Genomic DNA, 24,719 nt, shown 5'->3' with positions numbered 1-24,719 from the left:
TTTGGGTGTTTATGAGGAAGTGGATTGGTTGTCATTCATTGTGCGCCGCTGAGCGCAGCGCTGGTGAAAAATGGAAACGCATGTTTCAAAGTCAATTTCAATTGACAACAATGGTTCAAATATGGATGATCAACCAAAAAGGGAAATCAAACTCACTGCAAAGGCACTGGCTAATAAAATTGAAACTATACAAAGGGAACGCAAAACAATGGTTCACAAAATGAAAGATGTGACAAATCAAATGAAGGGTCTCATGCAATGTGATGACAATGATAAGTGCAATCTCAACTTGAGAATTTAATGAAAATGGTTTATGAAGTCACTCTGTTACACCAATCTCTGATTCCTCTAATGCCTGAGGAGGAACATAACAGACAAAACTAGAACATTTGCAATTTAAAAGAATTGCAGTGTGGTTGCCGCAGTCACTTACATAGGCCCCTCCCACTAGCGTTGCTAGCCAATTACAATTTCAAGTCACACCTGTGATCATGTGTAAGTAATGAGGGGATTTATGCCCCCAAAAATCATGTTTTTGCTAGAAATGGTTAAAGTTGTCGCATTTGCGGCGCCCCCTATAGATGAAAATGGAATTGCTTTTGGCTTTTGGTTGATTAAACCACCCCGGACATGTAATTCAAATTTATGGCATTTTTTGTGATATAGGCCCCTCCTACTAACTTCGGACGACGATTAAGGCCGAATGATACGGACATTATTTTTTTTAAATTAATTAAACGCGGTCCAGAGATCATGTGTACCGATTTCTGTGAGATTCAGACAAAATCTGTAGGTTTAGAAAATAAAAGTGTGTTTTGAAGAAAATTTAAAATGGCGGAAAATCTATCCTGACGCAAATGGCCTATATGGGGAATAATTTAGATTTTACGACCTACATTCAAGAGTTATAAGCCAAAACGTAAAGTGGGCTGTTATAGCGCCACCATGAGGCCGACCGATAACATTAAGTTGATTAATTTTAGTAATTATTATCAACCTACCCTCCAAGTTCTGTAACTATAGTGCTTACAGTCTCAGAGGAAAAAATACTTTCCCATTCAAGTCAATGGGGAAATTTAATTCACTAATAAATTAATATCAATTAAACAATACAACATTTCTCTTAACAAAATACAAGCACATCCTTCCGGTCAATTTGAAAACCTTCGGAGGAGTAGTGCGTCAAACAAAAGACTAATCCAGTGGAAGTAAAAAAAAAAACATATAATAAAGTGTTGCAATTACTAGAGTCTGGTTGCCACACTAATAATACAAATATTTTAGGCCTATTTATTTTCTGAATGATTGCGACCGTTGTTTTCCTTTATGTTTTTTGCACTGGTATTTATCCATCCCATGCTATCATTTGTTTAATGCCTTAATTCTGCAGTGCTGCTATGACACCTGAATTCCCCATGGGCTTTTGTTTTTATGTAGGCCTACATTTAAAACCTTCTTTTCAGATAAACTCCTCCAGTTTGTTGTTAGGAGTTAGGACGTAGGCCTATTTCTGTTTATTTTAAATGTAATCATGTGAGGCTTCCAGCTTTCTCTTCAGATCATTGACAAGTTGATGTAATTGTAAGGTCACCCTCTCCAGTTTGATGGTGAATTCTGCCATCATGTGGCAAAATGAAGCAACTACAGTGTCATACAACGAGTTCACCTGAGCCTTATGCTGTATAGGCTTACACAAACTTTCACATCAGACTTTCAAATTTACATATTAACAAGTTAAGTATCTCCTAAGTGCCTACAATATTTACATGGGTATTGCATAATGAGACCTTTGCTAGTTTGCTACTGATAGGCAGTCTGAGCTCTTGAGTCACTGGTCAAATATCTCAGCTCTTCAGCCCCAATTTACCTCGATCTGTGCCCAAGTGCCTTTAATTGTGTTGTGTTAATTATTAATTAACAGAGCACAAACCCATTGCAGTTGTAACAATTATGGTATTTTGTCATTTAATCTCAAGGTTTGGATGGATGGACATTCACCATTACAAATGAGTCACAATTTAAACAATGTCAGACCTAATAATAATACAAACAACAAACACTGTTAATGACACGAAACATATTGTTCAAATTCTTCATTTATATGGATAGGGCCTACTTACATAATTTACATAGATAGGCCTACGGTACTTACTTACATATGAGACCTTTGCTAGTTTGATAGATGACATTGGCCTGACTCACACCTTCGCAACAGATTGATGTATAGCTGATGCATGATACTTATTGACTGATGCAAGCTCACAATGCATTTCCAATGGGTGTCACATGGTTTGACACAACATTTGTGTTGTATGAGGGGGTGGGGGGCAGTCGAAACACAGCTACAAATGTTGTGTCAAACCATGTGACTTCCATTGGAAATGCATTGGGGCAAGATGTAAACAAACCCTTTGCTTACATCTAGCATGCATCAATGTTGTATGCTAGATGTGAAGGAGTGAGTCAGGCCATTGGCTTCACTCACACCTTCGCATATAGGCTACATAAAAAATGTATGGAAGGTGTGTGTGTGTGTGTGTGTGTGTGTGTGTGTGTGTGTGTGTGTGTGTGTGTGTGTGTGTGTGTGTGTGTGTGTGTGTGTGTGTGTGTGTGTGTGTGCGTGTGCGTGCATGCGTGTGTGCATGCGTGTGTGCGTGCGTGTGCACGCGCACATTGCTGTAACTGTTCTTTTTTGGTTATTGTTAATTTGTGCTGTTTGTGTATTGGGCTGTTGTGGAAAGGAGTGTAAAAATAATCCAATATTTGTACTTTTTCTCAAGTCAATTTAGATTTCCGGACTTTCACTTGTAACAGAGTATTTCTATAATACTATAGTATTGATACTTTTACTTAAGTAAGAAATATGAGTTGTTTTGAATGTTTAACCAGACTAGACGACCCCAGCTTACCTCTGAGGATCAGGTCACCTCAGAGTGACATCAGAGTTGACACAACAGGTGGCAGCATGGCAGACAGGGAACTGAAGCACTTTCACATTCGTCAGAGCAGTGGTCCTCGACCGCTTTCATTTCAAGGACCCCTGAGTTTAACATGCATTACGCCACAACATGGTTCTCAAGGTGGGGTCCAGGGACCCCCAGGGGTCCTTGGGGGGCTTCCAGGGGGTCCGAGAGAGAGAGAGAGGGAGAGAGAGGGTTAGACATGTAGGCTGACAGGAGGGAGATTGGGGGGGGGGTGACATCTAGTAAAGGCCATCGGGATCGGGAGTCGAACCCATGGCACACTGCCAGACGGGATTACCAAACAAGGTGCCTGGACCGTTGAGCCCAGGCCCAAGCAAACCACTTTAACCACTATATACATGGGCTATTTGATAACAGAAGATCTACGGTCGCGCAAGTGCGTCCAACATGTTGTAAGCTTTAGATCTGCTTTTAAGACTGTCAAATGAGAATCATCAGTTTTAATTTTCACACTTGGGAGTGTAAACATAGAACCATTTGTTGACATTATAACACTCTCGGGTGGATGTCTTACCGGGTACTCCACTGGTCATCAAACTGTTGGCTCGGGATTGTGACAAAAACAAAACAAAAATCTCCACGTATTCAATTGACTTCATGGTGTGTGTAATTGATAGTTAAAGACTTTTTGTGAACTACTCTCCTTTAAGTTGGGGACCCCCTGGAAGACCCCCTGGAGGACCCCTGGGGGTCACCGGAGCCCGGGTTGAGAAGCAGTGCATTGGGGGGCAGACCTTGTCCTCGATCGCAATCTGTGTGAACTGCTGCCTGCCAGCGTGCATGTGAGTGGAACAGTGCACGTGAAGCAGCTCACTCACAGCACATAGTGGAGAGAGCAGTAGAATGTAGAGATGTAGAAGAAGTAGGCCTACTCACTTTTACTTAGCAGTATGTTGCTAGTGGACAGAAACCTCTTATCTACATACTTTTTGGTGGGTTTTTTTTGTGTAAATTAATGCCCTACTTCACATTACAACGTCACACAAAAGCATCAAAAAAGGATCAGATCTGCAAGCTCAAACCGTGGGAGCAAAGCGACGCGTTTTGAGCTTGTAGATCCGTTATTATGTTTGATGCTTTTGAATTTAAAAGTAACCGTTTTGGACATAATGACTGTTTCCAGTGGTGGAAGAAGTACTCAAAGGCTTAATTTAAGTAAAAGTATCAATACTGCAATGTAGATATACTATATCAAAATGTACTTAAAGTACCAAAAGTAAAAGTACTCATGTCTCATTTCAAGTTTTCAAATGTAGAAAAATCTTTTGAAAATAGCAGATCTACAAGTTTACCTAACTTTGCTACTATAGCCTACCTACGGGGAAACCATGAACATAATTATGTTACTTTTCTTTTACTCTTTGATTGCTCTTTCTTGCACTCTTTATTCTTTGTTTGCTGTGCTTGCTGTGTTTTTGTTGTTTTGAATGTTATGCTATCTATGCTGCTGCATTGTCTGATGGAAGCCAAACCAAAATGAGTTCTACTCTTATGTGCCTGTACAGTGTACACAATATGTAACAATAAAGTACAACCTTGAACCTTGAGCTTGTAGATCGGCTATTTTCAAATGGCCGAAATGTATATTAGGCTGAAATGGTTCATGTATGTTTTGTAATAATAACCCACAAATCCACTACAGTAGCAACTAAAGTTTTCAAATAACTGCAGTGGAGTAAAAAGAAATTGTAACAATTCAAATTGGAAGTAGAGTACTTGTGTACATGTATTTGGTTACTACAACCTTGGCATTTTATTTATTGATTTTTTAAAATAGCTACAAGTTCACACGTGGAGTGTTGATCACAGCAGATTCCAGTAGTAAAGTATACCTCCCCTGACTCCATGGGAAGCTCATCATATCACAGTCATCAGAATGTATACAGCAGCTCTGTGTGGATGGAGAGCAGACTGCTACACTGCTGCATCTACACCAAACACTAAAGGTAGGTTCATCACACTGGGAGCATATTATATACTACTAAAGCATGCTGTCGCTTTGTTTCATTCAGCAGTGGTGGCAAAATGTACTCATCATTGCTGTCGGGGCAGAAACCTCTGAACTCCATATTCTAACTTTTATTTCATTTTTTCGCTAATTAATTCCCTACTTGATCATACCACAGCATCACACAAAAGCATACAAAGTAGCAGATCCACAAGATCTGCTACGTTTGCTACTTTTGAAGTTGAAAAGTATGTTTTTGCAAACGTTATGCCCACCCAATCATGCCGGACAATCAGAATTTGCGTCCTCACCTTTGTCTTCAATGTTTGTGATTTCACACCTCTGTCTTCAATGTTTGTGATTTCACACCTCTGTCTTCAATGTTTGTGATTTCACACCTCTGTCTTCAATGTTTACACACTTGTGTCTTCAATGTTTACACACTTGTGTCTTCAATGTTTATGATTACACAATGTTTGTGTTTACACACTTTTGTCTTCAATGTTTGTGATTACACAATGTTTGTGTTTACACACCTTTGTCTTCAATGTTTGTGATTACACAAACACTCAAAGCTGGACATAGAAAACTTGAGTCATTAAAGGCCAAATCTTTACGAGTGTCTCCCCAGCTATATCTATGGTGTTGTGGTTGGGGTTGACAGTCACACGTGCACTCGACCAGATAAGCGCATGCAACGCTGAATCTTGGGTGATCAAGTGGATAACTAAGTATAATAATTAGTTATTAATTATACCCAACTTTTTTGCCCCAGGTGAGGGAAGTGATAATAGGGCCAAGAGAGTGATTAGCTATATTCTGATTGGTCAGCTTCTGTAATCATACATCTTGTGATTGGTCATCTGCTATTATACAATGGTGGACACATTATACATGGTTGGATGGTAGTTGACAATCATGGGCATGTGTCAATCACAGGACAGGAATATCTGATTATTTCTGTGTTGTCTTGTTATTCAACCTTATCAGCATGGCGATGGCCGGCCTTTCTGTACTAGGAGCCTCTGGTCCATCTTTGGGGTTTGAGGACTATTCTGTCTACACCAACCTGTCTGATGAGGAGCTGATCCAGATAGCCATCGAACGCAGCCTCTTCAGTGAAGACCACAATACAACTCCATCCACAGATACCAGACAAACTCCATATCTGCCTAATCCAGAAGTCAGACAGCCCAGCACCCCACATCTTCACAGTACCAGCACTCAACCAGGCAACCCACACCTTCAGGGCACCAGCACTCAACCGGGCACCCAACACGATACCAGCACCAACGCTGAGCCCAGACCACTAATAGATTACGTACATACCGCCCACTACAGTCCGCCCAATCCTCCGACCACAATGCGTGCTGACCGGTAGGTGCCTGATAAATTAATATGCACAGGGAGGGAGATGGTGTCAGAGCGTCTGAAGCTCCAAGTGGACTCAGGGGAGAGAGTGGCCAATGGAATGGCAGGACAAATATAATCTCACTTCAGTCATGCAAGTGTTAAAGATTGACATTTTGTAAGGGCCACTATTGACTCATTTTGCACCGTCCATTGTCGAGACCCATAAAATATGTAAGTTTACACCAGTGATGTATTGGTGCAAGCAGGAATACCCCTTACATTTCAGTGGGGTTTCGCAGTGGCCCAGTGCCTGGGTCCTAACCAAAATAAATAAACAAAATCTGAGAATCATAAGAGCTTCAGAGCAAGAGATCCATATAATCGTTCCATCATCGGCATTAAGAGGCAGTGTGATGGTAAAACATTACAGTGTATGCGGTGTATTGTTTTCTAGAGTGGAGGATCCTCTGTTGGAAGCGATAAAGACTGGTGACGCCGACAGAGTCAGAAAGCTAGTTAACGTCCCAGGATGCAACCTGGTGTCCAGTAAGCCTGGCTGGCTGGCAATCCACCAGGCAGCCGCCTATGGCCAGGAGGCCTGTCTCAGAGTGCTCCTGGCAGGTAACCTGTTTTGATTTTATCCTGACAGACGTGGTTCTACAGTATCTACTGCATTATCTTATATTAACGCGCGGCTGTGGCAGGAGGTAGAGCAAGTCCGGTCATCCAATGATCCCTGGTCGACGGTTTGAATCCCGGCTCCTCCTGTCCACATGTCGAAGTGTCCTTGGGCAAGACACTGAAACACGACATTGCCTCCAAAGACTTGGTCGGTGTTTGCTTGCCACCATTGGTGTGTGAATGTGGGAATTAAGTGAGGGAAGTGAGGACCACCTCCCAACGTATGAATGAATGAACCACTGTAAAGCCAAAGCTTTGAGCACTTGGAAAAGCACTATGAAAATTTGATTCATTATCTCCTCTCTGTTTGTATGTCTTGTTTCCTCCAGCCCAGCCTGGTACGTTGAACGAGAAAGCATCAAAGAAACAGACGGCGTTGATGTTAGCGGTCAACGATGATCACGCAAGCTGTGTCCGTCTGCTGCTGGAGAGTGGAGCTGATCCTGAAATTGTGAATGAGGATAAAGATACTCCTCTCTATAGAGGTAAAACGCCAGAATTTGTTAGTCATTGATAATGCAGAAATTAGCAGTGTTATGTCTATTCAGTGGTTCCCAACCCTGTTGGTTTTTCTCTCCTATCGGGACTACACTACTGGTATGCAGAAACCAGTTGTGTATAACTGAACTGTAAATAACAAGTAAATGAACAAGCTACGTGCTCAACTAAAAATAAAAGTATAATTCTTGAAGACGATTAGATAGTATTGACTTCTGAGTAACGTTTTGTCTCGGAAGAAGGCAGTCGATCTTTTCAAAACATTAGCCTCGGCAACGTCTGCATGTGACGCCCTGCAGGATTCGGACTTGTTTCTCCGTTGTGGAAAGCCAACATCCACTAGCCTAAAGGGGAATTATCCTTTGGATGGGGAGATATATGGCTTTTGGTCACCATAGGTATGAGGCTCTGAGCCACTACTTCTATAAGAAAGTATAGCAGAGAAGAAAATACCAACATAGACTAATAATCTAATCACAGACAAACTGTACATCCCGATTCAACAGCAGTGTTGTTTTTGGCAGAACATTTCTATTTTAGTTTTAGTCCTATAGTCTCTTGAATAGTTTTCATTTAGTTTTGGTAATCTTTTTTCACCTGGAATGTTTTAGCGTTTAGTCGAATAAAATGTATTTTGGCGGACCTTGATGCCATCGTAATGGCTGTTTTTACACTATTTTCACCAGGCAAACAAGTGTAAAATGACTTATACTGGATCTCTTGTCCCTTCCTGACATTTTAGTCTAGTTTTAATTTTTTGACGAAATTGTCAGTATATTCAGTCTTAGTTTTAGTCATCGTAGCTTAGTTTTCATTTAGTTTCCATTATAGTTTTCCTCGTGAAAAAAGGTAGTCGACGAACATTTTTCGTCTTAGTTTTAGTCGACGAAATCAACACTGTTCAAGAGAAGCTATTGTATACGTTTAACCAAACAGTGTGTGTTCTCCCCAGCATGTGAGAAGAACAACACGGAGATCGTGGCTATTTTGTTAAGCCACGGCGCAGCAGTCAACACCCCATGTATCAATGCACATAGAGCACTGCATGTAGCTGTTTTACAGAACAACGTGGAGATCTGTGAGATGTTGGTCGACGCCGGAGCCAAAATCAGTGTGACCAGCAACTTTGGAATGACTCCTCTGTCCAATGCTGCTCTGAGTGGAAGTATTGATACGCTACGCTTCCTTCTCAAACACGGTAGGTATACATGACACACCCTAGTTCTGCTGGTTTTATATCCTACTAGGATCTACAGTGTGGTTCTTAACGTATCTTCCTCAGAGGTTTTGTTGGTACCTTTGCCTGAAAGGTACTTGTATAGTACTCCTGGTTTTATATCATACTATAGGACCAGGGGTCGTATCATATAGGTTGTTGGTCAGAGGGGCAGACAGGCAGACCGACAGACTGACTATATTCTATTTTGTGTCCAGGTGCTGATATTAACGGTGCTGCAGCTGACGGTGCAACGCCGCTCTATGAAGCGTGCAAGAATGGTCATGTGTCCACCGTGGAGGTGCTCCTGTCTCTCAAAGCAGACGTCAACAGATCCACCAAGTCTGGTCTTCTGCCCATCCATGTGGCTGTGCAGAATTCTCACTCATGGTCAGAACACTTTTCTGGTTACAATCAATCCTTATATGTGTTCCCCAGGTTCTATGTTCCCCGGGTTGTTGTAAGCGGGGAACAAAAAACCTTTTTTGCGTGGTGGGATAACATCAAACCTGGGGAACATATAGGTACAGCCCCCAATCAATCACTTACCTTCTGCTATGAAGTTGATTTACAGTAATGAAAAACACTTGTTCCTGTGGTTTTAATGTCTACTTAACGTTCCTTCAGTATCGTGACCCTGCTGATTCCCGTCACCTGCCGGAACAGAATCATGAGAAGTGGCATCAGTCCGCTGCACATCGCCGCAGAGTACAACCGCAATAACATCATGGAACTTCTCCTGGAGGCGGGATTCGACCCCGACTTCCAGCTTTCTATGAAGCGACGTAAGATGTACGAGGACAACCGCAGCACTGCACTCTACTTCTCCTTCTACAACAGCAACCTTGAGGCCACTGAGATGCTGCTGGAGGCTGGAGCCAACCCCAACCTGGACCTGTTCAACCCCCTGCTGGCCTCCGCCAGTAGAGGTTCTATGGAGATGGCGTCCCTCCTCCTGAAGTACGGAGCTGACGTGAATGCCTACATGTCCACCCAGCCCTCTGCGTTTTCCTCTGCTGTGCTCCTTAGCATGGACCACCTCCCCATGCTCAAACTGCTGCTGGACCACGGCTGCAACGCTCGCTCCTGTTTCACCTGCGTTTACGGCAGCAAGCCTCATCCCACACAAACACACAGTGAAGAGCGGAGGAACTGGAACCGTGATTCTCCATGGAGCCGTCTCCAGGTGAGACCACTGTTATGTCTCTAGTTTTTTGGCCCAACCATGATTACCTCAGTTTTGTCATTGTTCAACTTCGTCATTGAAAATCTTCCACATCCAAGATTTTATGGCAGAGACAATCTGTTAGTGGGGTGAGACTGGGTTTAATGGGCCAATGGATACATTTGAGGATCATCGGCATAGAAATGAAAAGAGATGTTGAAAGAGTAACGGACCAAGAGTCCATTACTCTTTAAACAGTGAAAGTTCTGTCACTTAAATATGACTTAAACCACTTAAGTGCTGGGCCAGTCACACTCACCCAATTTTCCAGACGATCAATTAAAAAATTGTGGTCAATTGTGTCAAATGCGGCCGAAAGATCTAACAGCACCAACACTTTTTGTCCAAAAACTTGCTCTCTAGGGGGCCTGAAAAATAATGTGTTTTGCTGTCCCCCCCTCTATCTGAAACGTTTTCTAAATAAGTCATCGTCATGAATCCCTGACGTTAATTTGCGGCTTCGTATTTTTTTTATTTTTGCTCTAAATAGACCACTCTCTCAAGTTATTCACACCTCCAGACCACCTGGAGACGATGCATGCGATCAAATTTGCATTTCACTGTCAGCTCGGAACCAGGCAAATTGATTTCTACCCTATAAATAAAGATGACAACTGTAAATAATAACTATGTTGTGTCAGTTAAAAGATTTAAAAAAACATTGCTGTCCATCTTTTGTAAACTTTGTGCGGGCAGCGGACAACAACTTGCTTGCTTTCAACAAAAAGGCCTCTCTCGGTAAAATCCTCAAGGTTCATGACTCCAAGTAATAGTTTGTGACTTATGAGGAAGTGCCTTTTAGAACAGGTCTAATTTAGGTCTGTTTGTGTTAGTGTAGGCTGTAGGGTCACATGCAAGTGTTAAAGAGCTTGCACAGTGCTCCGGATTTTCACACCTGAGTTGCAGGGGGGAGAGAATACAGTGTGGACGAGTGTCATCACCATAACAGTGATAAGACTGTTCTTTCTACTGAATTGTCCCTAGTAAATAGCGGTCCATTATTTATATCAATGAACAGAAGAAACTTCTTGTTTACAGAACATATATCCAATACAAACGTCGGAAAGGAATGGTTGTCTCTGGATACATTCTTCTGACGTTTAAAGAGAGACATAGTTTATTTTTTTGGTCTGGTATCAACATCTCGTCAAACGTTAGTTGTGACTCAGCTTGCTTTTCTATCCTGTATAGTTCTGCGACGCTGTTTCCAAGCCGTCCATCAGTCACTTGGTGGGACCTCTCATTTCTCTGCTGTTAAATTACGTCAGCCACGTCAGGCTGTGTTCCAGACTGATGGAACATCTGGTCTCTTCTCCACTCTGGACCGAAATCAAGATCAAAGCAGGTACGTTTATTATTTGGTCTCCAATGAAACATCTGGTCCACGTGGTGCTGGAGATGGTTGGTGCTGGAGATGGTCTTGGTCATGTGTATGTGTGTGTGTGTGTGTGTGTGTGTGTGTGTGTGTGTGTGTGTGTGTGTGTGTGTGTGTGTGTGTGTGTGTGTGTGTGTGTGCCTGCGTCCGTGCATGCGTTACAGTGCCTCCTCATCCTCTCATGCAGCTGTGCAGACTGAGGATCAGACATCTGGTTGGTGCTGGCAGGTTAAAGCTCCTCAGGGATTTAGATCTTCCTTTCCGACTCATCAAGTTTCTCTGCTATGAAGTGGACTGTTCACTGGACCTGGACACTTAACAGACAAATGGATTAAACCACTGGTCACTCAAAGATCTCTGCCTACTGGAACGTCTGGGGAAATCAAAATGTGATGTATGTACTGTATGTATCATGTGATATGATCTGATGAAGAACCACATCAGGATCAATACGTTGTCAGCTAAATAAAGATGTTTTTGTATAGCGGATTTGAGTGTTAGCAACCCACATTAAACATTACGTTACTTATCAAGCTCATTTAATGGAGCCAGTATGCTCTACTGGAGCAGAGACGTTTTGTTGGTCGCATTGTCTGACTACTACTAACCCTAACCCTAAATGTTATGTAACCCTAGTCTAGGAAAATTGGCCTCAGATCCTGTGCAGCAGGGGCGTGGCCCAGTGCGTTGCGTTTCAAATGAAATGCGAATCAAAAGACAGGGGCGGGTTCCACATGGAGTGGGCGCTACATCTAAATAAGACGGAAGGGAAACAATTGCTCCTTGAGCGGTGGTGGCCTACTACAATTACATTTGGAATTGGATTCCCTTCGGACTATTTTCATGGTATGCACAGTGCTTCAGACCGGAAAGGGGAGTGTCCGCTCAGATTCTGAGCGCAACGTACTTCCCTCACAGGGATACGGTCCTTTTTTCCCAGAAGTCTTTCTCGCCCGCCTAGTGGCGAAAAATAAAACTTCTGGGAACTCAGATTAATGTAACCCTAACTCTAACCCTAACCTCTGCAGTCTTAAAAGGTCACGTAAGTCAGTTTCACAATGTTTTCTAGTTTTCGGCAGCAGTAATTTAACTTCCGCATTTCCTAATTGCAGGCAGGAGACTCCAGTAGAGCCTACTTGCTCCATCGCATGGTCTTGATGATTAACCTATACTGGCGATTATGGGTTGATAGCATTCGAAGTGGGTCTTTTGTATTTGCTTTGGTGTGCGGGCTCTACCCTTTTTCAAACATTGATCTTTATTGTTAAAATGTATATTTAATAAACATATTTGTACATCTGTGAAAATAATGAAAAAATAATAAGTTAATCGTGGTCCTTTTATTTATTGTCTAATTACAGAGGAGTATAATTACTAACAGTTTTCCATAGAAATGGTCTGTTTTCCGTAATATGGTTGTATGGTGGGAAGAAAGAGAGTAATATGTAGCAGAGCTTCAACACCAATAACATTCTAATATGAGCATTGGAGCAACTTGGACGATCAGGCATGAAGGAAGCATGAGTTCAAGTCCGTTGCTCTCCCCATGTCCCCCATATATGGGGACTAGGTTGGCGGAGGGTGTGTAGATTATTGACACAGGGGTGAAAAATGGGTTACAAAATTGTGGGATAAAAAAAGAAAAAATATATAAACAGTATCCAACTATCCATACCGCAATGTAGATATAAGTAAGTAGCCTAGCTTGCTGAGCCATGGGGCAGGAGCCTATCTCCTGTTTCTGTAGCGTGAGGCAGCTTGATGTACAAGTACACCCCCTGGACATGACACTAGTATGTCGCAAAACGAACCCTTGATGCTGAGTGTCAAGCAGGGAGGCACTGGGTCCCATTTTTAGAGTCTTCGGTATGACCCCGACCTCCCAGTCTCAGGGCGGACACTCTAACCACAAGGTCACTGAGTTGGTATAGATATACTATATCAAAATGTATTTAAAGTACCAAAAGTAAAAGTACTCATGTCTCACTTCAAGTTTTCAAATGTATGAAAATAGCAGATCTGTGAAGCTGTTCACAAAAAGTTTACCTAACTTTGCTACTATAACTACGGGGAAACCATGAACATAATGATGTTACTTTTCTTTTACTCTTTGATTGCTCTTTCTTGCACTATTTATTATTTGTTTGCTGTGCTTGCTGTGTTTTTGTTGTTTTGAATGTTATGCTATCTATGCTGCTGCATTGTCTGATGGAAGCCAATCAAAAATTAGTTATACTCTTTATGTACCTGTACACAATAATATACAATAAAGTACAACTTTGAACCTTGAGCTTGTGCTATAGATCGGCCAAAATCGGCCAAAATGTATATTGGGCTGAAACGGTTCATGTATGTTTTGTAATAATAACCCACAAATCCACTACAGTAGCAACTCAAGTTTTCAAATAACTGCAGTGGAGTAAAAGTACAATATGTGTCTCTGAGATCTAGTGGAGTAGAATTAAAAGTAGTACAAATTAAAATTGGAAGTAGAGTAGGCTACTTAAGTACATTTATTTGGTTACTATAGGCCGATCCACCACTGGAGATTTCCAACCTTGGCATTTTATTTATTCATTTTTTAGTTCACACGCGGAGTGTTGATCACAGCAGATTTAAGTGCTGGCAGAGGTGTGTGTGTGTGTGTGTGTGTGTGTGTGTGTGTGTGTGTGTGTGTGTGTGTGTGTGTGTGCGTGCGTGCGTGCGTGCGTGCGTGCGTGCGTGCGTGCGTGCGTGCGTGTGTGTGTGTGTGCAGATTCCAGTAGTAAAGTATACCTCCCCTGACTCCATGGGAAGCTCATCATATCACAGTCATCAGAATGTATACAGCAGCTCTGTGTGGATGGAGAGCAGACTGCTACACTGCTGCATCTACACCAAACACTAAAGGTAGGTTCATCACACTGGGAGCACATTATATACTACTACTAAAGCATGCTGTCGCTTTGTTTCATTCACCAGCGGCGGTGAAATGTACTCTTTGAATCCTGAAAAGTATGGTTTTTTTGTTTGTTATTTTGTTAAAGCTCTATATTGTGATAGTAATGCTAGTGTTTGTTCAATAACAGTATTAAATAGCATACTGTGATGGCAATTATTGCTATACAGTGTTTGTTCAGTGACAGTGTGAAATAGCTCTACGTACATTGTGACAGCTAATCATTGCTATGGTGTTCAGTGACGGTATGCATATCTTGTACAGTCTAGGACAACACTGTCCTCAGAGGATTCTGTGGCACAGTAGCAGGCTATTGCATATATAGCAGGCTATGCTTTTCTTTTTGTATATAAAGAGTCTATACAAAGTGGTGGCATCCTACAGCTGTTCTCAGCCTCTGTTTGACACTTGGTTGCATAGAGATGTCGTAACAAACTTGGCTGTGGATGGTTTGGTAGAATATTTTATCTGAATGTAAAGACAATTATGCATATACTGTTTTTGTGATTTGAGTCATTGCAGATAATGCATAATTATTGTAGGCTTACATTTCTGATACTCCTTTTGGAGTGAGCATGTAAAAAAAACACAAAAATCCCATTGAAAAGCATACAGACCTATTTGATATTAAATTAAGTAAAAACCGACCACTTGGGGGCGAGCCCAAATCTTTTGTGGCATTTTTTGAAAACATGCCCACCAAATCATGCCGGCCAATCAGAATTTGCGTTCTCACTTTTTGTGTTTGTGTTTACACACCTTTGTCTTCAATGTTTGTGATTACACAAACGCTCAAAGATGGACAATAGAAGGGGCTAGCGCCCCTCAAAAACTTGAGTCACCAAAGGCCACATTTTTACGAGTATCTCCCCAGCTAAATCTATGGTGTTGTGGTTGGGGTTGACACACCTGCACTCGACCAGATAAGCGCATGCAACACTGAATGTTGGGTGATCAAGTGGATAACTAAGTATAATAATTTGTTATTAATTATCCCCAATTTTTTTCGTGAGGGAAGTGATAATAGGGCCAAGAGAGTGATTAGCTATATTCTGATTGGTCAGCTTCTGTAATCATACATCTTGATTGGTCATCTGCTATTATACAATGGTGGACACATTATACATGGTTGGACGGCAGTTGACAATCATGGGCATGTGTCAATCACAGGACAGGAATATCTGATTATTTCTGTGTTGTCCTGTTATTCTCCCTTATCAGCATGGCGATGGCCGGCCTTTCTGTGCCAGGAGCCTCTGGTCCATCGTTGGGGTTTGAGGACTATTCTGTCTACACCAACCTGTCTGATGAGGAGCTGATCCAGATAGCCATCGAACGCAGCCTCTTCAGTGAAGACCTCAATACAACTCCATCCACAGATACCAGACAAACTCCATGTCCGCCTAATCCAGAAGTCAGACAGCCCAGCACCCCACATCTTCACAGTACCAGCACTCAACCAGGCACCCCACACCTTCAGGGCACCAGCACTCAACCGGGCACCCAACACGATACCAGCACCAACGCTGAGCCCAGACCACGAAAAGATAATACCGCTCACTACAGTTCGCCCAATCCTCCTACCACAATGCGTGCTGACCGGTAGGTGCCTGACAGATAAATGAATATGCACAGGGGGGGGAGAAGGTGCCAGAGCTTCTGAAGCTCCAAGTCCAAGGGGACTCAGGGGAGAGAGTGGCCAATGGAATGGCATGACAAAAATAGTCTCACTTCAGTCATGCGAGTGTTAAAGGCGCAGTGAAACGGAAATGGTGAACAACATGAAAATGGTGTTTCCACATGAAACACCGGTCTGAAGTTTCTGAACCAATCAGAGCGGCGCATCCCTTCAGGCGATGGGACGGTAGCTAGGGACGTTAGCTATGCTATACGCAACATTGATTGATTGATTGAAATATTTATTAACAGTTTGTAGAATTTACAGTACATTTTAAGCACAAACTCAATACAAAGACTGTTAACTGTGAGTGGACGACCCAATTAAGCATTACACTTGTTTACAACAGGGTCCACATTGTTCAATTCATCAAAACATTTAGAGACATACAAATAGACACTTCTATGTAGCTAAAGAACAGAACAGGAATTCGCATGGTGTCTGTTTGTTTACCAATCAGATTGTCGGCCAGCTACACCAGTTTACTGTTATGTGGCTTATTTCTACCCTATAATGTTTTCGGATACATATTTTAGCGTGATGATTAAGTTGAAACCGAGTAATACACTGTCTGGATGTTATATTGAATGGTAATAAAAACGGAGGATTTCTGTAATCAGTAGCAGCTGTGCTGGATGGACGTGCAAATATGGGAAATTAAACGGGTGAGCTTCATTGTTATTGGCTTTTATCGATGTGTATCTCTACACGTCATCACGCAGCACGTTTTCGTTTTAATAAATAAATAATACAATCGTTTTTATGGACCTTTGATATAAAAACACACAGAAATGAGAATTTTCACATTTCTTTGGCATCCATTGTTAGGTATGCCCACATAATGACCACGGATATGGTCTAAAAGTGTGAAAAACGTCTTTTTTATTTCACTGCACCTTTAAAGATTGACATTTTGTAAGGGGCAATATTGTCTCATTTTGCACCGTCCATTGTCGAGACCCATAAAATACATAGAGGAGAACGGCGTAAGATGAACCACTTTTTGCTTAAGTTGTCCTGGAAGCAATTAAGGCAAAATGAGATGGCAGTAAAATCTAATGATCTACCCATATGTCAGGACGTCTTGATCAATTGAAATGATGAGTAAGCATCTATGAGAAAGAGCCATGAAAATATGATCTTTAAAAAAAGATGTGGCTCAATTTGCCCCAGGTAAGGGGTAAGTTGATCCAAGTCGAGGGGCAAGTTGAACCACATGATATTTTAATGTTAAAAGCTTAAATTTGAACAGATAATGTATTTAATTATCAATAATAATATAATAACAGTTTTCCCTTTTGCCAAACAGTCTTATTCATTTGTTTATTTATTAAAACAATATTAAGACAATTAAATAAAGTTTGTTATTCAGAACCTTATATTTGCAATATTGTTAATACAATATTGCAAACTTCTCTTAAATGAGTATGTACATGCAAATTAAAGGTCATTCACTATAATTTGAGTGGCAAAGACTTAATAAAAAAAAAGAATAGTGATTCCCATTGACTCAATTTACCCCGGACATTGGTTCATTTTACCCATAGCCACCATTTTAGAAAACAATGACTAGAATAAGCTACTTCAGACAATTTAATTGCTAAATGATTCACATGGTTCTATCCATTGGCAAATCATCAACGTGTATGATATTACATTTTAGACCTAGGTACATTTTGCTTTGTATAACAGTAATTTTACATGATGTGTCGAAATTTTACTTTGACTCTACTTTCTACTTTCCCCATGTGCTTCCCAACTTCACAGCCAGGTGTAAATGATGGATGCTTACTAGATTTAAGGTCACATGGCAACACAGTTTTCTAGATAAAGGGGGTGGTTCAACTTACCCACTGGCTCATCTTACCCCGTTCTCCCCTACATTTTCACCAGTGATGTATTGGTGCAAGCAGGAATACCCCTTGCATTTCAGTAGGGTTTCGCAGTGGCCCAGTGCTTGGGTCCAAACCAAAATAAATAAATAAACATAAAACATTTGAGAATCATAAGAGCTTCAGAGCAAGAGATCCATATAATCGTTCCATCGTCGGCATTAACAGTCAGTGTGATGGTAAAACATTACAGTGTATGTGGTGTCTTGTTTTTTAGGGTGGAGGATCCTCTGTTGGAAGCGATAAAGACTGGTGACGCAGACAGAGTCAGAAAGCTAGTTAACGTCCCAGGATGCAACCTGGTGTCCAGTGGCTGGACACCAGGCTGGCTGTCAATTCACCAGGCAGCCGCCTATGGCCAGGAAGCCTGCCTCAGAGTGCTCCTGGCAGGTAACACAGACACCTGTTTTGTTTTTGTCCTGACAGACGTGGTTCTACTGCATTATATTATATTAACGGCGGGCGGCTGTGGCTCAGTCGGTAGAGCAGGTTTTTCAATGACCCCTGGGTCGACGGTTTGAATCCTCCTCCTGTCCACATGTCGAAGTGTCCTTGGGCAAGACACTGAAACGCTACATTGCGTCCAAAGACTTGGTCGGTGTTTGCTTGCCACCATTGGTGTGTGAATGTGGGAATTAAGTTGAGGGAAGTGAGGACCACCTCCCAACGTATGAATGAATGAACCATTGTAAAGCCAAAACCGCTTTGAGCACTTGGAAAAGCACTATGGAAATTCGATTAATTATCTCCTCTCTGTTTGTATACATGTCTTGTTTCCTCCAGCCCAGCCTGGTACGTTGAACGAGAAAGCATCAAAGAAACAGACGGCGTTGATGTTAGCGGTCAACGATGATCACGCAAGCTGTGTCCGTCTGCTGCTGGAGAGTGGAGCTGATCTTGAAATTGTGAATGAGGATAAAGATACTCCTCTCTATAGAGGTAAAACGCCAGAATTTGTTAGTCATTGATAATGCAGAAATTAGGGAATTTGACAGCGGGAGGCGGTATCAAACAGGTAAGGAATGAGATTAGAAGTGTATTTATGCTGTGGGGAATGTTACGTGATTGGCTGTGTGTCCGTAGGGACGCAGGTGAACTTGACGAGGAGATAGGGGACGGGAGTGATTAGGTTGAGCTGTGGGAGGTATCCACTCCTGAATCTACGTTGAACACAACTACATAAGGGGAATTCTCCTTTGGATGGGGAGATATATGGCTTTAGAAAGTAGCAGAAAGGAAAATACCAACATAGATTAATAATCTAATCGCAGACAAACTGTACATCCTAATTCAACAGAAGCTATTGTATACGTTTAACCAAACAGTGTGTGTTCTCCCCAGCATGTGAGAAGAACAACACAGAGCTGGTGGCTATTTTGTTAAGCCACGGCGCAGCAGTCAACACCCCATGTATCAATGCACATACAGCGCTGCATGTAGCTGTTTTACAGAACAACGTGGAGATCTGTGAGATGTTGGTCAACGCCGGAGCCAAAATCAGTGCGACCAGCAACTTTGGAATGACTCCTCTGGCCACTGCTGCTCTGAGTGGAAGTTTTGATACGCTACGCTTCCTTCTCAAACACGGTAGGTATACATGACGACACACCCTGGTACTGCTGGTTTTATATCCTCCTAGGATCTACAGTGTGGTTCTTTTCGTAACTTCCTCAGAGGTTTTAAAAGGTACCTTTGCCTGAAAGGTACCGGAAAGGTACTTGTATAGTACTCCTGGTTTTATATCCTACTATAGGACCAGAGGTCGTATCATATACTGTAGGTTGTTGGTCAGAGGGGCAGACAGGCAGACCGACAGACTGATTATGTTCCACTGTGTGTCCAGGTGCTGATATTAACGGCGCTGCAGCTGACGGTGCAACGCCGCTCTATGAAGCGTGCAAGAATGGTCATGTGTCCACCGTGGAGGTGCTCCTGTCTCTCAAAGCAGACGTCAACAGATCCACCAAGTCTGGTCTTCTGCCCATCCATGTGGCTGTGCAGAATTCTCACTCATGGTCAGAACACTTCTCTGGTTACAATCAATCCTTATATGTGTTCCATAGGTTCTATTTTCCCCGGGTTGTTGAAATAAAAACCTGGGGAACATATAGGTACGGCCCCCAATCAATTTACCTTCTGCAATGAAGTTGCTTTACAGTAATGAAAAACACATGTGTTCCTGTGGTTTTGTTTAATGTCTACTTAACGTTCCTTCAGTATCGTGACCCTGCTGATTCCCGTCACCAGAATCATGAGAAGCGGCATCAGTCCGCTGCACATCGCCGCAGAGTACAACCGCAATAACATCATGGAACTTCTCCTGGAGGCGGGTTTCGACCCTGACTTCCAGCTTTCTATAAAGCGACGTAAGATGTACGAGGACAGACGCAGCACAGCGCTCTACTTCTCCGTCTACAACAGCAACCTGGAGGCCGCTGAGATGCTGCTGGAGGCTGGAGCCAACCCCAACCTGGACCTGTTCAACCCCCTGCTGGTTGCTGTCAGGAGAGGTTCTATAGAGATGGCGTCCCTCCTCCTGAAGTACGGAGCTGACGTGAATGCCTACATGTCCACCCAGCCCTCTGCGTTTGCGTCTGCAGTGCTCCTTAGCATGGACCACCTACCCATGCTCAAACTGCTGCTAAACCACGGCTGCAACGCTCGCTCCTGTTTCACCTGCGTTTACGGCAGCAAGCCTCATCCCACACAAACACACAGTGAAGAGCGGAGGAACTGGAACCGTGATGCTCCATGGAGCCGTCTCCAGGTGAGACCACTGTTATGTTTATTATGGTGGAGACATTTCTGGCCTCCTTAGAGCTCTGCAAACCGTTGGCTTCTAGCAACAGGGATACCCCCGGTCTCTAGTTTTTTGGCCCAAACATGATTACCTCAGTTTTGTTATTAGAAAATCTTCAACATTCAAGATTTTATGGCATTTTATGGCAGAGTGAAGAGAGGAGAGTCCGCACACAGGTTTGCTCCAAGGTGTTTGTTTTTTATTCAATACACCATAAATAACACAACCTTTCGGCCGTGAACGGCCTTCATCAGGTGATGATTTTATGGCAGAGACAATCTATTAGTGGGGTGAGTGAGACTGGATTTAATGGGCCAATGCATATACATTTGAGTATCATCGGCATAGAAATGAAAGCGTAATGGACCAAGAATGGAGGACACATTCCCAACCACAACAGTGAATGTTCTGTCACTTAAATATGACTTAAACCACTTGCTGACTTAAACCAAGTCACGAGACACGGCCAAAGCATTTCTGGGGGTCCCCGGCCAAAAACGTTGAGAACCCCTGCTCTAGGGGGCGTGAAAAAATGTGTTGTACTGTTTCCCCCCCTCTATCTGAAACGTTTTCTAAATATGAAATTAGTCATCGTCATGAATCCCTGACATTAATTTACGTTAAATAGACCACTCTCACCCTTTTTCACACCTCCAGACCACCTGGAGACGATGAATGCGATCATTTGCATTTCACTGTCAGCTCGGCAAAATTGATTTCTACCCTATACATAAAAATCACACCCGTGTGAACTGAGTGGTGCAACTCTCCCCCCCCCCCCCCCCCCCCCCCTCTCTCTCTTTCTCATTAGCAGGCAACAGTGCAGTGCAGCACTATCTCTCTCTCTGTTTCTGGCACAACAGCGCCCCTACTGGTACTAATAGTCATACTGGTGCTCATAGTCACATAGGAGGGTTAACATCACATAGGCGAACACATAGGTAGGTGAACACGGACATTGCTTTTCCTTGGAGACGAGTGGTTGCACCACTCAAAAATGACAACTGTGTTTATAATAACTAACCTAACCTAACCTCTAAATGTTGTGTCAGTCAAAAGATAAAAAAAAACATTGCTGTCCATCTATTGTAAACTTTGTGTGGGCAGCGGACAACAACTTGCTTGCTTTCAACTAAAAGGCCTCTCTCTGTAAAATCCTCAAGGTTCATGACTCCAAGTAATAGTTTGTGATTTATGCGGAAGTGCCTTTTAGAACAGGTCTAATTTAGGTCGGTTTGTGGTAGTGTAGGCTGTAGGGTCACATAGCTACTTGAAGCTGAAAGCTTTTTGAGTCTAAAGGCCCAATCGAAATACACCACTTTAGTGATAGTGACACACTAAAATCATCCCCTCCCCTAACCCCGTTATCATACAACAACAGCTGTGGGCACGGCTTCAGTTCAGGTCGGTAGTGCTAAGGTGAAAACCAGATATACGTAATATTGTGGCCACATAAAAACATGTATCACCATTTCTGTACAGCACTCCGTCTTTAAGTAAATATCGTTTACTCGAGAGTATAAATGTAACCTTTTTATAAACCCCATTTGTGTGCCTAATTCAAGAACACCGCTACAGTTTAACATTTTTTACATCAATATTTTACATGTTGGATTTCATACCATTCCCAGTTATAGCCTATAGTATTACTTTGCTGCCTGTATGTGATCAAATGAAGCCTATAGCCAACATGTGATCAATTTGATCGGAAGTTCATCTGTGCGGTAGAGCTTGCACACCTGAGTTGCAGGGGGGAGAGAATACAGAGAATACAGTGTGGACAAGTGTCCTCACCATAACAGTGATAAGACTGTTCTTTCTACTGTTCTTTCTACTGACCATTATTTATATCAATGAACAGAAGAAACTTCTTGTTACAGAACATAGATCCAATACAAACGTCGGGAAGGCATGGTTCTCTCTAGATATATTCTTCTGACGTTTAAAGAGAGACATAGTTTTTATGCAACATGGTCTGGTATCATCATCTCGTCAAACGTCAGTTGTGACTCAGCTTGCTTTTCTATCCTGTATAGTTCTGCGAGGCTGTGTCCAAGCCGTCAAGTCATGGCATCAGTCACTTGGTGGGACCTCTCATTTCTCTGCTGTTAAATTACGTCAGCCACGTCAGGCTGTGTTCCAGACTGATGGAACATCTGGTCTCTTCTCCACTCTGGACCGAAATCAAGATCAAAGCAGGTATGTTTATTATCTGGTCTCCAATGAAACAGCTGGTCCACGTGGTGCTGGAGATGGCCTTGGCCTTTTTCGAGAACTAGTTACAATATCATATTATATACTCTGTGTGTGTGTGTGTGTGTGTGTGTGTGTGTGTGTGTGTGTGTGTGTGTGTGTGTGTGTGTGTGTGTGTGTGTGTGTGTGTGTGTGTGTGTGTGTGCGTGTGCGTGTGTGTGCGTGTGTGTGTGACTGTGTGTGCGTGCGTGCGTGCGTGTTACAGTGCCTCCTCATCCTCTCATGCAGCTGTGCAGACTGAGGATCAGACATCTGGTTGGTGCTGACAGGTTAAAGCTCCTCAGGGATTTAGATCTTCCTTCCAGACTCATCAAGTTTCTCTGCTATGAAGTGGACTGTTCACTGGACCTGGACACTTAAACAGACCAATGGATTAAACCACTGGTCACTCAAAGATCTCTGCCCACTGGAACGTCTGGGGAAATCATTATCTGTGATATGACCTGATGAAGAACCACATCAGGATTAAAACGTTGTTAGCTAAATAAAGATGCTTTTGTATAGCGGATTTGAGTGTTACCAACCCACATTAAACATTACGTTACTTATCAAAACCATTTAATGGAGCCAGTACGCTCTACTGGAGCAGAGACGTTGTTGTTGGTCACTTTGTCCGACTATTACCAACCCTAACCCTAAATGTAACCATAACTCTAACCCTAACTTCTGCAGTCTTAGGGCCGATTCATACTCCTATTTTACCGCTGTTTCGGCGCTGTAGTGCCGAAATGATCGGCTCGTCAGAAATCTTCAGTAGCACCGAAGAGCCGACTTTAGGACGGTACCCCCCCCCCCCCCCCCCGAACCTCAAATGACGTCACATTGTAGGCTCTACAGAGCCGAACCGACTTTTATTCGGCTGTAAAATAGGAGCATGAATCAGCCCCTAACCAGCCACGTAAGAACCCTAACAATATCCTCAGTCTTAAAAGGCCACGTAAGTCAGTTTCACGATGTTTTCTCGTTTTCGGCAGCAATAATTTCACTTCCGCATTTCCTAATCGCAGGCAGGAGACTCCAGTAGAGCCTACTTGCTCCATTGCATGGTCTTGATGATTAACCTACTGGCGATTATGGGTTGATACTTAGCATTCGAAGTGGGTGTTTTGTATTTGCTTTGGTGTGCGGGCTCTATACCCTTTTTCAACATTGATCTTTATTGTTAAAATTTATATTTAATAAACATATTTGTACATCTGTGAAAAGAATGAAAAACAAAAAAGTTAATTGTGGTCCTTTTATTGATTGTCTAATTACAGAGGAGTATAATTACTAACTGTTTTTCATAGCAATGGTCTGTTTTCCGTAATCTTCTACAGTCTTGTTGTATGGTGGGAAGAAAGAGTCTAAGCGAGTAATATCATGTAACAGAGCTTCAACACCAATAACATTCTAATATGATATTATGTACACGTTTTCCAGTCGATATGCAAATGAGAATGGGGAAGAAAGGTCATTTAAGTGAGCTGTGAACATAGCATGGCAGTTGTTGCCATGCTGTTGGGCTGGTCTGCTGTGTATGTCCGAAACAATTCTGTGAAAAACGTATGTTGCTATATCAGTGATTACTCCCCAGAAGCAAAGATTTGAGTTAAAAATGAATATTTATTCAAAGATTTGCACACATTTTAGGGACAGCAGACCTACAAGCTCAGAGTGTGGTACGAAGTGGAACGCTGTGTGAGCTTGTATATCTGCTATTTTTTGAAAAGCCAACCAAAGTGCTGCTATATCTGTAGCTAAAATCTAAAATGACATATATGTTTTGTCTGGGGGGTTAACTGGAAGGAGTGTCAACCGGTGTGCTGATCTGCTGCCATAACTGCCTGTCTGCCTCAATGTTCAACCCGTTGCATGCATCCAGAGATGCCCTTCTGC

The 24,719-nt window shown here is 42.5% G+C and overlaps 2 protein-coding genes across 2 annotated transcripts in view; both read left to right on the top strand.

The window, feature by feature from the left end:
- Window positions 1–4,915: 4,915 nt before the first annotated feature.
- On the top strand, window positions 4,916–9,890 carry LOC310876816 (ankyrin repeat and SOCS box protein 2-like; the record flags this gene model as incomplete). Its single annotated transcript, XM_083790470.1, has 7 exons — window positions 4,916–4,930; window positions 5,923–6,309; window positions 6,740–6,906; window positions 7,296–7,451; window positions 8,417–8,662; window positions 8,899–9,070; window positions 9,308–9,890. Exons 2-7 carry the CDS (start codon window positions 5,924–5,926, stop codon window positions 9,888–9,890), a joined length of 1,710 nt encoding a protein of 569 aa, XP_083646596.1. The 5' UTR covers window positions 4,916–4,930; window position 5,923.
- A 4,215-nt stretch (window positions 9,891–14,105) lies between these two features.
- The window catches only part of LOC310876815 (uncharacterized protein), a 36,216-nt gene continuing 25,602 nt past the window's right edge, over window positions 14,106–24,719 (top strand). Inside the window, exons 1-9 of the mRNA XM_083790469.1 lie at window positions 14,106–14,169; window positions 15,440–15,820; window positions 18,006–18,178; window positions 18,572–18,727; window positions 19,130–19,375; window positions 19,632–19,803; window positions 20,006–20,555; window positions 22,625–22,787; window positions 23,047–23,198. Coding sequence (XP_083646595.1) covers window positions 15,441–15,820; window positions 18,006–18,178; window positions 18,572–18,727; window positions 19,130–19,375; window positions 19,632–19,803; window positions 20,006–20,555; window positions 22,625–22,787; window positions 23,047–23,198 — 1,992 coding nt within the window. The 5' untranslated portion in view covers window positions 14,106–14,169; window position 15,440. The remainder of the gene's footprint in view (window positions 14,170–15,439; window positions 15,821–18,005; window positions 18,179–18,571; window positions 18,728–19,129; window positions 19,376–19,631; window positions 19,804–20,005; window positions 20,556–22,624; window positions 22,788–23,046; window positions 23,199–24,719) is intronic.

Source organism: Protomyctophum parallelum (genome assembly GCF_964188405.1).
Source record: "Protomyctophum parallelum genome assembly, chromosome: 19".
Taxonomy (NCBI): Eukaryota; Metazoa; Chordata; class Actinopteri; order Myctophiformes; family Myctophidae; genus Protomyctophum; species Protomyctophum parallelum.
This window is presented reverse-complemented; position numbering and strand designations above follow the sequence as displayed.